The following is a 14,144-nucleotide window of genomic DNA, read 5'->3' as shown; positions in this document are numbered from 1 at the left end:
ATATTATAGAAAATAAAGTAATGAAATAATAAAGAACATTTATAAAATGATTAAGTTCCGTTGATAACAAATTTTGGAATATTGATTAGTTCTCAAGAAAATGGATCTGCTCATGCTCGCCGCGAAGTATTCAGCTGTCTGAAAAAAGCTGATCGCAGCTGAAAAATGTTCATTAGATCGACAATTTGTTAATATTAAAATGTTTATATTTAAACGTTAATATTTTTTTTGTTGTTTATTAATATTGAAATGTAGTCTATATAAAATGCCGTAAAGGCAGTGCTGTCATTATCCGAACTGCCAAAAGAAAGGTGCGTGAAAAAGTTGACGACCAGATTCATTTTATATATAGAATTATTTGAATATCAATTGATGTGTAAATATATTAAGGAATATAAACAAATAAATCAGTTTTTAATAAACGCTTGAACATAATTGCAGAGTATATAATGTACACATAAATGATAATCCGTTATATATTACTATGATTTTACATATATAGATACGTTATAGGTATATCATTCATTTATTTTTAGGCATCACCATTGCGAATATAATACCAATTATGATGCTGGGGCGGAAGCAGAGCCTCAAAGGGGAACCCGTCCTGGCTGATTATGGTCCGGAGGAGTCCCTCAATGAGAGCACTGATATAGAATGGGTTAATAAGGTAAAAACAAATAATTGGATAAAATATGTTAATAAAATAGATCTTAAATTAACTACATTTTTTTATAGTTATGGGTAAGAAGACTGATGCGATCCTGTGCATTGATATCATTGGCTTCAGTTTGTTTGAACACACCAAAAACTTTTGAGAAAGTTCCATCTCTGCAATATATTACATTTGTTACTGACTTAATAATTACTTTCCTGTTTACTGCTGAAATGATAGCCAAAATGTATATTCGTGGAATATTGAAGGTAGATTATTTATTTATACATAGAAAAAAGTTATGATTTAACAGTTCTAATATAAAAAAATTATATGAATAATTCCAGAGAGAGAAGTCTTATTTAAAGGATCATTGGTGTCAATTTGATGCGAGTATGGTGATTTTTCTTTGGCTTTCAGTTATATTACATATGTTTGAAATGCTTGACTTTGTTGGAAAATTCAGTTATATATCTATTGTACGTGCACCAAGACCATTGATTATGATACGCTTTCTTCGTGTTTTCCTTAAATTTTCCATGCCCAAAGCTAGAATTAATCAAATTTTCAAGTAAGGAAATTATAAAAATAATAAAGAATTATGTTAAGTACAAATATAAAACAAATACAAAGATAACATTTTTTCTTTACAGACGTTCAAGTCAACAAATTTACAATGTAACTCTTTTCTTCCTTTTTTTTATGTCTCTATATGGTCTACTTGGTGTTCAATTCTTTGGTGAACTTAAAAATCATTGCGTTTTGAACACTACAGATCCACATCATATTACCATAAATAGTTTGGCTATACCTGATACCTTTTGTTCTACTGATCCAGAATCAGGATACCAATGCCCTGAAGGAATGATGTGTATGAAACTGGAGTTATCAAAATACATTATGGGTTTTAATGGCTTTGATGAATTTGGTAATATATTGTGATTAATGTTAAATAATTTTTCAATTCATTATAATAAAAGTAAATTTTTTTTATATTTACGATAATAAATATTTATATTACTAATTGATATAAATTTTGTTATAGCTACTAGCATTTTCACAGTATATCAAGCTGCTTCCCAAGAAGGATGGGTTTTTATCATGTATCGTGCAATTGATAGTTTGCCTGCTTGGCGTGCTGTACTTTACTTTAGTACTATGATATTCTTTCTTGCTTGGCTAGTTAAAAATGTTTTTATTGCTGTTATTACTGAAACTTTTAATGAAATTAGAGTGCAATTTCAACAAATGTGGGGTGTGAGAGGACATATCAGCAATAGTTCAGCATCACAGGTCATTTAAAAATCTATAATTTACTAATTAATATACGTGTATATATATATATATATATATATATATATATATATTATAATTATATTATAAATTATAACCAAATTAATATCTTTTTAGATTTTAACTGGTGATGATAATGGTTGGAAATTGGTAACTTTGGACGAAAATAAACATGGAGGATTAGCATCACCAATTTGTCATGCAATTCTTAGATCACCACATTTTCGTATGGTCGTAATGTGTATCATATTATCAAATGGTATAACCACAGCAACAATGAGTTTCAAACATGATGAGAAGCCAAGGCACACTTATTATGATAATTATTATTATGCTGAAATTGCTTTTACAATCTTTTTGGATTTAGAAACTTTATTCAAAATTTGGTGCCTTGGTTTTCGAAGTTACTACAAGCACTCTATCCACAAATTTGAACTGTTGCTTGCAATTGGCACGACTATTCACATCATTCCAGTCTTCTATCTTTCTGCATTCACTTATTTCCAGGTCTTTATATCTATCCCATTTTCATAATAAGCACACATATAAAATAATACACATTGAAAATAAAAAAAAAAAAATAGATCACTTTTTATTAGATACTTTTTTTAACAGGTTCTTAGAGTGGTTAGATTAATTAAAGCATCTCCAATGTTAGAAGATTTTGTGTATAAGATATTTGGACCTGGAAAAAAATTAGGTAGTCTTATCATCTTTACCATGTGCCTGTTGGTGATATCTTCCAGTATTTCTATGCAACTATTTTGCTTTTTATGTGACTTTACTAAATTTGAAACATTTCCTGAGGTAAAAAGAACAAAATTATATTATAATAATTATTAATTGCGCAAAGATTTATTATTTAATGATTTATATTGGTTATTTTTCTCAGGCCTTTATGTCTATGTTTCAAATACTTACTCAAGAAGCTTGGGTTGATGTTATGGATGAAACAATGTTAAGAACACATGAGACTATGGCACCATTTGTTGCTGTGTATTTTATTTTATATCATCTTTTTGTCACATTGGTAATATTATTGCTATAGAAAGTTAAGTATTGTTGTAAATATATATTTAATTTTTAACTAATTTCTTTGTAGATTGTCTTAAGCCTTTTTGTTGCTGTAATTTTGGATAATCTTGAATTGGATGAAGACATAAAAAAATTGAAGCAATTGAAATTTCGTGAACAAAGTGCAGAAATAAAGGAGACTCTGCCATTTAGATTGAGAATTTTTGAAAAATTTCCTGATAGTCCACAAATGACTTGTTTGCACAAAGTACCATCAGACTTCAATCTTCCAAAAGTAAAAAAAATTTATATTTTTATCTATTCTAGATGAAATTTGTATCTATTCTTTTTAAATATATTAATATAATTATATAACAGTCATTGTTAATTTTTATTAGGTTCGTGAAAGCTTTATGCGGCAGTTTGTATTAGAAGTAGAAGATGATGAGAATGAAGGTGCAAAGAAGATAAATGAGACTTTTGATTCGAAAATAATATATAGAAAACAACGTCCTGTTAAAATATTGAATAATCCACCAAAAGTAAGGAATGTTGTTACCAGCTTGAAAAAAGCAGCTGTTATTTATATAATAAAGTAAGTGTATACATTTTATTTAAATTCGCATTTTATCTTGTAATATGTTCTCTATAATTATAAAATTGTACAGTGATTCAAATAATCAGAGACTTCTATTGGGAGATTCTGCAATGATACCAGTTCCAGGAAAAGGGCTTTTAAAGCCTCAGGGTACAGTTAGCAGTGCTAAGCAACTCCGTATTGATCAAAAAAAGTAAAATAACAATAATAATATGAATATATTTTAATGCAATTAATATTATATAACGAAAAAAATTCATATAAATTTAAAAAAATTATCTTACTGACAGATCTATAAGGAGAAGTGTTCGGAGTGGATCAATTAAATTGAAGCAAACTTATGAACATCTTATGGAAAATGGAGATATAGGAGGAATAAATAGAGTTAGCTCATCTCGAAGTAGACCACATGATTTAGATATTAAACTATTGCAAGCAAAAAGACAACAAGCAGAAATGAGAAGGTAATAAATATTGATTATATTTATCAATATGATTTTTTTAATAATTGAATTATTTTGAATAGAAATCAACGAGAAGATGATTTACGAGAAAATCACCCATTCTTTGATACACCACTTTTCACAGTACCACGTGAAAGTAAATTCCGTAAAATTTGTCAGTTGTTAGTTTATGCAAGATATGATGCAAGATTAAAAGATCCTTTGACAGGGAAAGAAAGAAAAGTACAATATAAAAGTTTACAGTAAGTATAATTTTTGGTCATTATTTTTTACATTTATTTACTATTGTTCAGTTTTATACATATATAATTTCATATATAATATGAATAATTAAAAATTATATTAGAATAATTTAAAATATAATTTCATGTATATATATAATTAAAACATCGTAAATAATTTATTATATTTTTTCAGCAATTTTCTAGGATTAGTTACATATCTCGATTGGGTAATGATATGTGCAACAACTTTATCTTGTATTTCTATGATGTTTGAAACTCCTCGATATCGTGTAATGGAAATTCCAGCACTACAAATAGCCGAATATGGTTTTGTTATATTCATGAGCATAGAATTAGCTTTGAAAATATTAGCGGACGGCTTATTTTTTACACCAAAAGCTTATATCAAAGACGTCGCTTCAGTTCTTGATGTTTTCATTTATGTTGTAAGTTTTTTTTTTTTTTTAATAATATGATCAATTATTCGATTATAAAAAAAATCATATATTTTTTTTTTAATCATAATTTTTATATATTTTTTTTCAGGTAAGCCTTGTATTCTTATGTTGGATGCCCAGAAGTGTACCTCCAAATTCTGGTGCTCAATTGCTTATGATTTTACGCTGTGTCAGACCTTTAAGAATATTTACTCTTGTGCCACATATGAGAAAAGTTGTTTATGAGTTATGTAGAGGTTTCAAGGAAATATTACTGGTACATAATTAAATTAAATAGTTTTAATTATCCTTAAATTTTTAAGTTATGTCTTCTAATATTTTAAAACTTTCTAGGTATCTACTTTATTAATATTGCTCATGTTTATATTTGCAAGTTATGGTGTCCAACTTTATGGTGGTAGGTTGGCACGTTGTAATGATCCTACTATTTTGAAACGAGAAAATTGTGTAGGAGTATTCATGAGAAGAGTTTTCGTAACAAAAATGAAATTAAGACCAGGGAAGAATGAAAGTTATCCATCCATATTAGTACCTCGTGTATGGTAAGCTTTAATATATAACATTAATTGTTAAATATTATGATCAAAATTTTTATATTGTATTTTAGGGCAAATCCAAGAAGATTTAATTTTGATAATATAGGCGATGCTATGATGGCTCTTTTTGAAGTACTTTCTTTTAAAGGTTGGCTTGATGTCAGAGATGTCTTAATTAAAGCTCTTAGCCCAGTAAGTTTATCATTTTTGACTTAATAGGAGAAAAATTATATTTCAAACTAAATATGAACCAACTAAAATAATTATATATACATCATTTAGGTACATGCAATCTATATTCATATTTATATCTTCCTTGGTTGTATGATTGGTTTAACTCTCTTTGTGGGCGTTGTTATAGCAAATTATTCTGAAAATAAAGGTACAGCTTTATTAACAGTTGATCAAAGAAGATGGTGAGTGTAATTTCGCATGTTTATAACGCTTTTTTTCTTTTCTTTTTCTTTTTTTTTCTTTTTTTTTTTCTTTTTTTTTCTTTTTTTTTTCTTTTTTTTTTGAAATATTAAGTTCGTACTATATCTTTTAGGTGTGATTTAAAAAAACGATTGAAGATTGCCCAACCCTTACATTTACCACCACGGCCTGATGGCAAAAAGTTTAGAGCATATATTTATGATATTACACAAAATATTTACTTTAAAAGATTCATTGCAGTAATGGTACTTATAAACAGCAGTCTGCTATACGTTTCTGTGAGTTGAAACTTAAACGTTATTCTGCTAATGATTATTCTTATTTATAAAAAAGGAAATTTTATAAAGTGTGAAAAAAAAAGATATTTAAGTTATTGGTTCTGTTAAGGACTCAAAGACTGTTGCTTTGAATCATGTGTTCCTTACCGGCTACCATTAGACCGTGGTAAAAGTAACGTAATTATATTAATTGTATTTTATTTTATTTATCTCAAGTGGAGAATCGAGGAAAAACACACGGAAGCTCTAGCTACGGTGTCCACGATTCTGACACTAATCTTCCTCATAGAAGTCATTATGAAAAACATTGCTTTTACACCACGTGGCTATTGGCAGTCCAGAAGAAACAGATATGATTTGCTCGTGACAGTCGTGGGCGTTATTTGGATCATCGTCCATTGTACAATGAAGGTATATTAAAATAAATTTATTATTATAATTGTTGTTTTAAAAATATAACATACAAATTAATTCAATTTCTCTTTTACAGAATGATTTATCATATCTTATTGGCTTCATGGTTGTAATTCTTAGATTCTTTACAATCACTGGCAAACATACAACGCTCAAGATGTTGATGCTGACTGTTGGTGTATCTGTTTGCAAAAGTTTCTTCATTATATTTGGAATGTTCCTTTTGGTATTCTTCTATGCACTAGCAGGAACTATTATTTTTGGAACAGTAAAATATGGAGAAGGAATAGGAAGGTATAATATAGATAAATTTAAATGATCTATAATAATTGTATAATTATTAAAAAATAAATCAATTTATATATTGATATTTTACAGACGCGCTAATTTTGAATCGCCCGTTACTGGTGTTGCTATGCTATTTCGCATTGTCACAGGAGAAGATTGGAATAAAATTATGCATGACTGTATGATTCAGCCACCTTACTGTACTCCTGCTGCTAATTATTGGGAGACAGACTGTGGAAATTTTCATGCATCCCTAATTTATTTCTGTACATTTTATGTAATTATTACTTATATCGTCCTAAATCTTTTAGTAGGTATGTTTAAATATAAAATATATTTACTTTTTAATTATTCATTTGTAAATATTACAAATATAATAAATATACAAATATATATTATAAAATTATTGCAAATTATTTTTTTAACAGCTATTATCATGGAAAATTTTTCTTTATTCTATTCAAACGAAGAAGATGCATTACTTTCTTATGCTGATATTAGAAATTTTCAAAATACTTGGAATGTCGTAGATAATCATCAGAAAGGTGTCATACCAGTAAAAAGGGTATGTTTATTAAAAATGTTTACATAACAATTTTTATATTGTATATCGTTATTTATTAATACTGATAAATAATGATATTTGATCTCCCATAGGTAAAGTTTATTTTACGATTATTGAAAGGAAGATTAGAAACAGATCCACAGAAAGATCGTCTGTTATTCAAATACATGTGTTACGAATTAGAAAGACTTCACAATGGAGAAGATGTCACATTTCATGATGTTATTAAGTATGTTCAATTTAATAATCATATTTATATATTAAAATCATATAAGATAATTTCATTCTGAATGGAAAAATATAATGTATTATTTATTTTTATAGCATGTTATCTTATCGTTCTGTGGATATTAGAAAAGCACTTCAGTTAGAAGAATTACTTGCAAGAGAAGAATTTGAATATATTATTGAAGAAGAAGTTGCAAAACAAACAATTAGAACTTGGTTAGAAGGATGTCTAAAGAAGATAAGAGCGGTAGGGGTATGATAAATAATTTCACTTATATTTGCATAGTTCTAAATATAAAAGTAAAATTTGTTTTAAGATCATATGCTTTTAAATAATTATAAATACAAAAAATTGATATAAATATGCATTTTAGAAACAACAAAATAGTCTCATCGCCGGCCTTCGTGCTACAAATGATGCCGCTATAACTCCACAAGAATACATTGAAATTAAAAGTAAAGAAACAACCAAAGAACGTGAAGAAGAAGACGAAGGAAAAGTGAGTTATATTATATACATAATAGCGCGCGCGTGCGTAAGTACACACATATATACACATTTATATTTTATAATTAAAAAATAAATTATATTAATTTTATTAGGAAGTAGATGGACTGCGTCACAGATCAAAGAAACCTGTAGTATTGCCAAGATCGGATAGTATCGGAAGTGGATCAGGTAGAAAATATCTTGTCCCAACATTATCAGATCCTGCTTCTGTAAGATCTGACAAGGATAAAATTCCTCCATCCAAGAAAAGAAACAACAGACCACCACGTAAATTAATTTCATTGAACGTTATCAAAATTCTAAGGCATAGTTTAATATTTCTAATTTTATTTGTACTTTCAGCAACAGTCAAAAATAATCTACCGCATCTCACAGAAAATACAGAACAAAATAGGCAGCAGAGAGAACCTGTAAACACTAAATTAAGTACTCCTAAAATTTCTAGCGTTATGCTTGAAGTCCGAGAATGGTGGAAAGAACAGTTAGCTTACAGTAGCGAGTCCAGTGATGAGGATTAGAAGATGTACAAAAAAGATATTAGATAAACGTACGCACCCGTTCGTGCGTGCATGTATGTGTGCGCGTGCACACGTGCATACATACATACGTACGTACATATATACGGGCACGTATGTGCGCATACACACAAAACAATAGATTACATAAAATTGAAAATGAAATTAATATAATATACGTGCCTAACTATTTCAAATAATCGTCCTAATGGAGATTTTGTACACCCATACATCTTTTCAAACAATTGTTTGTCAAATATTGCATTTAAAATTATATATTTTAAAAAAAGATACGTATGTATAATAGATTTTATATTAAATGATTTTTTCTCTATTGTAACGTACAGCAGAACTGATATCAGTATCACGCGTAATTTTACTAATTAATGTATAATTTTATTTTTGAATGTTTAAGGTTACTGCATGCAATAATATACACTATTGTACTTCATCTTTTTATAGAACATTTATTTTAATCTATAATCTCATATATATGTATTTTTTCAAATGCTTCACATTTTTGCGTTTTTTAAAGTAGCAATACTCTATTTTTTTAAGAGACTATGAAATCACTGCCACATCAGATTTATAATTTATTGAAGTAACACCAATAGCTTTATTTCATTTTATATGACAAGTTTGAAATGTATAGTCATTAATATTTTCTACTATTCAATAATATGTTTTACGAATTTATTTTGTTTACAATAATAAAAAGAATTGTTCTTTTGTTTTATGATAATTTTGTAAATCGTATCATAAAAGTTGGATACATATAACAAAATACAAAACAGATTTTATACTACAAATCATCGAGTCATAGTTAAAATGTATTTAATATTAAAGGAGGTAATTATGAGAAAAAAAGAGAGGGAGAGTACAATACAGTACATTTTTATGAATTAAAAAAAAAATAAAAATGAGAATAATTTTATCTTTGTAGAATAAACCACACTTATTACAAATTTTTAACATTTTTCATAAAAAATGATTAAGTTTTGTACAATAGTAATATTATTCGCAATTATATTTCTCCATAAAAACATTACAATAATAATAAATTGTTATGACATCTGTCGCAATAATTGCGATTGGCACAAAATGTTCGTTATAACAATAGATGTAATGCAAAGTTTAAAGGAATTTCTATAGAAGCACAATTTGAATTGGAATTAAATTTTAATTAAAATTAAATTTATATGTTAAGATTAAAAAATAATAATATAGAGAATTTATTCAGAATTACTGAAGAGTGCCAGTTCTTATTTAAACTGTTATAAATGTAAAATGAGAATAATATATGATAAATAAATAAATTCATAATATATAAAATAGATTGTATATATATGGACAAGAGTAAATAAAAGCAAAAGTGACTACAGTATAAGAAAAAAGAGATTATGATAATAAGATATGTATGAGGAAAAATACCTGAATATTAGTTAAATATAATTAAAGTTCTATGTAATGCAACAATTTATATATATATATATATATGTATGTATGATATGTATATATATACACACACACATATATACATATATACATATATATATATATACTCACACACACACATAATATACATGAAATGTAGAATGACATATTTATATAAAATCTGAAACGTATCTATTGTATACTATATTGTGTTTATATTTCTGTAATGAATGTTGATTATTGTTGCTAGTTTATGTGCCAATGTGTTGTATTATATACATATAAAATTAATAAATGTTAATAGATAAAATTATCTTTAATTATATTACATAAAATTGTATAAAAAAATGGAGTACTAGTAGAATATATTTTTAAATTTTACTTTAACAATATATGTATTATAAAATTATTAATTACGAAATTTTTTATATCAGGAAAATATTATCATCTGCAGACATAATTTGATTATCATCTGTCATTTTGTTAATTGCAGCAGTAATTTCGGAAGGTGTAAAATTTGGAGTATGTTGTGCATCCAAATAATCCCGAACTTTAGAGAGAGGTAGAGCTTGAACTCTTTGTTCTTGGAATAATTTATGAAGTAGGGATCGAAAAATTTTCAATCTAAAAAAAAGAAATAGATACATTATTCATTCCTTGTATATATAAAATAATTAATAGTATTAGAATCCTTTTATTCAATACAAAATATTATCTATTGTGGATTGTACCTGTCTTCTGTAATTGTTGCAGGTGATTCCTCTGTAGAAGCTACAACTTCTTCACTACTTTGATCTAAACTCTGAGAGATTGTGGTCGAAGAAGTAGCAGCTGTTTTTTGAGATCGAGATCTAGTAGTCCTTTTTGTAAATTCATCAATAGATTCATCAGTATCGCTCTTGTATTCATAAGGATCGCTAGATTCTCCCACTGTATTTTGATGTTTTCTTGAACGCTTTGTCCCTCTACCTTCTTCCTCTTCATTACTATTTATGCTAACTTCACTATCGCGTCTTCTGCGTTTCCTTTTTTCTCTTTCTAACACTCTTTTGAAATAGGCAAACTGTATTAATTCAATGGCTGCCTGAGCATCTTCAGCAGTAACATTTTTTGATAAACGTGCTTTTGCATGTGCGGTCGATAATCTAATCATTGTTTCTAAAGTACGAGCTGTTACAGGTTGCGTCTAAAAAATATAACGTAAAAAAGAATAATAATATCACTTAACATCAATTATATAATATCATTTTAGCTATAGAATATAATACAATACCCTTGCTACATCAAACTCAAGCATTTCTTCTGATCGAAGTTTTGAATACTCATCGGCTATAACTTCACTGGCTTCTTCTGTTAGTTTTGGTTTCATACAACGCGCTATATGAATATACTTTCTCATAAAAGTTATGCTCAGAATTTGATCACTAGGAAAATAAATTTATTTAGTATAATACTACATATGTGTAATATAAAATAATATATATAATTTTTTTTTCGTAGAAACGTTTAATTCCAATATACCTTTTTGCACATGACTGTCCATGTAACATAGGATCATATTTCTGATAGACTTGTTTTTCTATTTCTTCAGAAAGTTCTTCATCCTGAGTTTTAGTTGTTAACATGTCTAATTTACTACTCAATGGTAATGCTTCTCCATCTTGCTCTATTGGATTTCTGTATCTATGCATTCTCACAACATGATCACTGATTATATTATCCTGCTCTGAATCTATTATATCTAACATTACAAATAGCAAATCAAAACGTGAAAGCAGAGAATCTTGCAGTCCTATATTTTCCATTGGTGTTTTGTATTGGTCATACTGTAAAAATATATACTTATAATTATACGAAGTTCTTATAAATTAAAAATTAAATTTAAATTCAATTTTTTATCCAAAAATAATCTTATTACTCTTCCATAAACAGGATTTGCAGCAGCTAAAACTGAACAACGTGCATTTAGACTAGCATGAATACCAGCTTTAGCAACAGTAACTTTTCCTTGTTCCATCACTTCATGAATTGCAGTCCTGTCAAGATCTGACATTTTATCAAATTCATCAATACAAATAACACCACGATCAGCCAAAACCATAGCACCTGCTTCCAGCCTACGTTCTCCAGTTTCTTGATCTACTGTAACTGCAGCTGTTAAACCTACACCAGATGAACCTCTGCCGGTAGTTGCTATTGCACGTGGGGCAGTACACAAAACGTATCGTAAAAGTTGAGATTTCGCGACAGATGGATCTCCTATGAGTAGAACATTAATATCTCTACAAACAATATAGAAATTCTAAATATTTTGAAAAATGTAGATGAAAATTATCGCATTTTACTATTTTTCTGTGATATATATGTATAGAATAATGTATTAAAAAATCTCATACCCTCGGAGTCTTGTACCATTAGGTAAAATTTTTTCTACACCACCAAGCAAAAGACAAAGAATAGCCTTTTTTATGTACTCATTGCCATGTATGGAAGGTGCTAAAGATTTACTTAAAAGTTCAAAAATATTTTTGCATGGATTACTTTTAGCTAGTTTTTTACACATTGCTACATCATCATGAGAAATTGAAAGACTAGCTTCTTTGCTTAATTGCATAATATTGTTAGCAATTACAACTGTCCTGTAGGAAATGAAAAGGAATTATAATATACATAAATGATATTTTCATTTTTGTGAAAAAGAAATATTTAATTTAAAAACCTAAATGTGCCATTTGTATAGCCTCCTTGTTTCCCTGGAAGACACCTATAATTTCCTACAACTTGAACTCTATCTCCTGGTTTACATAAATCTACTAAATCATTATCACATATGACATCAACACTACGTGGCAATTGTCCAGCTGGTGCCTTTTCAGGCATTTCTTGAATCGTAAGAGTTTGATGATCTTTATACGTAGATAGACCAAATTCTGTTTCAAGTGGATTTCCATCTTCATCCTTAAATACAAAATATTTGTTACAAATAATGTAAAATAATTAGCAAAAAAATATAAAAATAAAAGTAAAAGTAATTACCGTGGTAGGATATACAGCAGATTGTGGAAATGCCTCTATTGAAGTTAAATCTGTATAAGCTCTTTCAATTACTGTTTTTGTTGTACTACAATAATGAACACTACGTACAACTTTAGGTTTCACAAGGGAACCTTAAATAAATAAATTAAAAACATGAGCAATGATTTTTTACTTTAACTATATATAATAAGATATATATAAATATATATACTTACATTTTGTCACAATACCTTCGATACATACTAAATTACCCAAAAAACGTGAAGTTAATGTTCTTGGTGTGACGTGCTTGTTTCCAAAACTTCCTTCAAATGCTATAAAAAAATCTACATTTCCTTTAGCATAATCTGTATCTACATTAGCAACAAATTGTTTTAATGCATTTTGAAATGCTAATTGCTCTTCAAAAGAATTGTTTAATAAACTGTAAACACAAAAATAAAAATAAAAAATATGAAATACTGGTTTGCAATTATGATAGGATTTTGCAAGAATTGTTGAAAAAAGAATTTTTATTACCTAATAGCTCGTGGAGAATTTTTTCTTCTTAAATCATTAATATTTACATATAATCTATATTTATTTTCTTCAATCATATTTTTAACCAGATTGGCATATATACCCTGATCTTCCTGTAATAATTTAATATACATTTTGATCATTTTATTCGGTTGATACGATATACGAATAAAGATATTTAAAAATTATATACCATGTCGTCCAAAAAATCAACATATTCTCGTTGTAATTCTTCAAGTCTTTGATCTGTATCGATTGAAGTCATATTTATCGGTAATTCTGTTTTTTGTTTATTTAAAATAATTAAACGAAACACAGAATAATAGCAACAAATTCAACAACTCAAACAAGTTGGTAGATGCTGATTTTACGCGGGAAAAATGAGTAACCATAAGGTTCGTTTGCATGTATATTTATCATGTTCGAGAGTTTTCATTAAAACGAACGAACCAATAAGATTCAACTTGCATTTATATTCGTATTACCATTGCTCCATATCAATTTAATGTATTTATTCATTAGTTAGATAACTATAAAATTTTATTTAAATTAGTCTTAGAACCGATAAAATGGAATTATATTTAAGTTAATAGTCATTAGAAATTTTTCTAAATTTGTTAATATGATGTCGAGTAATTTAAGAAATAAAATGGTACCATTAGTCATATTGAAGTTTATG

General features: G+C 27.6%; 2 protein-coding genes across 4 annotated transcripts; one reads left to right on the top strand and one right to left on the bottom strand.

Annotated features, from left to right (window-relative positions):
- The first annotated feature begins 27 nt into the window (after positions 1 to 27).
- On the top strand, positions 28 to 10,032 carry LOC122628271 (sodium leak channel non-selective protein). 3 transcript variants are annotated; one of them, XM_043810386.1, is made up of 29 exons: positions 28 to 311; positions 537 to 670; positions 739 to 924; positions 1,003 to 1,226; positions 1,309 to 1,583; positions 1,701 to 1,948; positions 2,066 to 2,455; positions 2,564 to 2,755; positions 2,841 to 2,978; positions 3,051 to 3,257; positions 3,361 to 3,557; positions 3,631 to 3,753; positions 3,851 to 4,024; positions 4,087 to 4,266; positions 4,442 to 4,694; positions 4,795 to 4,962; positions 5,040 to 5,248; positions 5,314 to 5,434; positions 5,525 to 5,658; positions 5,790 to 5,955; positions 6,172 to 6,366; positions 6,446 to 6,663; positions 6,748 to 6,971; positions 7,086 to 7,222; positions 7,315 to 7,451; positions 7,547 to 7,703; positions 7,825 to 7,950; positions 8,054 to 8,228; positions 8,304 to 10,032. In XM_043810386.1, the coding sequence occupies exons 2-29, from the start codon at positions 566 to 568 to the stop codon at positions 8,477 to 8,479; spliced, it is 5,235 nt and encodes a 1,744-aa protein (XP_043666321.1). In that variant the 5' UTR covers positions 28 to 311; positions 537 to 565; the 3' UTR covers positions 8,480 to 10,032. The 3 variants fall into 3 exon arrangements, with proteins under 3 accessions (XP_043666321.1, XP_043666322.1, XP_043666323.1); XM_043810387.1 differs by having other exon boundaries at positions 29 to 311; positions 7,547 to 7,697; XM_043810388.1 differs by lacking the exons at positions 28 to 311; positions 537 to 670; positions 739 to 924 and having other exon boundaries at positions 1,114 to 1,226; positions 1,309 to 1,333; positions 1,431 to 1,583.
- A 41-nt stretch (positions 10,033 to 10,073) lies between these two features.
- On the bottom strand, positions 10,074 to 13,841 carry LOC122628272 (DNA replication licensing factor Mcm3). Its single transcript, XM_043810389.1, has 11 exons — positions 13,659 to 13,841; positions 13,466 to 13,578; positions 13,162 to 13,370; positions 12,947 to 13,077; positions 12,630 to 12,868; positions 12,307 to 12,549; positions 11,829 to 12,192; positions 11,432 to 11,736; positions 11,184 to 11,334; positions 10,642 to 11,096; positions 10,074 to 10,534 (listed from the first exon to the last, which is right to left on the bottom strand). Exons 1-11 carry the CDS (start codon positions 13,728 to 13,730, stop codon positions 10,336 to 10,338), a joined length of 2,481 nt encoding a protein of 826 aa, XP_043666324.1. The 5' UTR covers positions 13,731 to 13,841; the 3' UTR covers positions 10,074 to 10,335.
- Between the last annotated feature and the right edge of the window lie 303 nt (positions 13,842 to 14,144).

The sequence above is a fragment of the Vespula pensylvanica genome, chromosome 4 (genome assembly GCF_014466175.1).
Source record: "Vespula pensylvanica isolate Volc-1 chromosome 4, ASM1446617v1, whole genome shotgun sequence".
Lineage (NCBI taxonomy): Eukaryota > Metazoa > Arthropoda > Insecta > Hymenoptera > Vespidae > Vespula > Vespula pensylvanica.
This window is presented reverse-complemented; position numbering and strand designations above follow the sequence as displayed.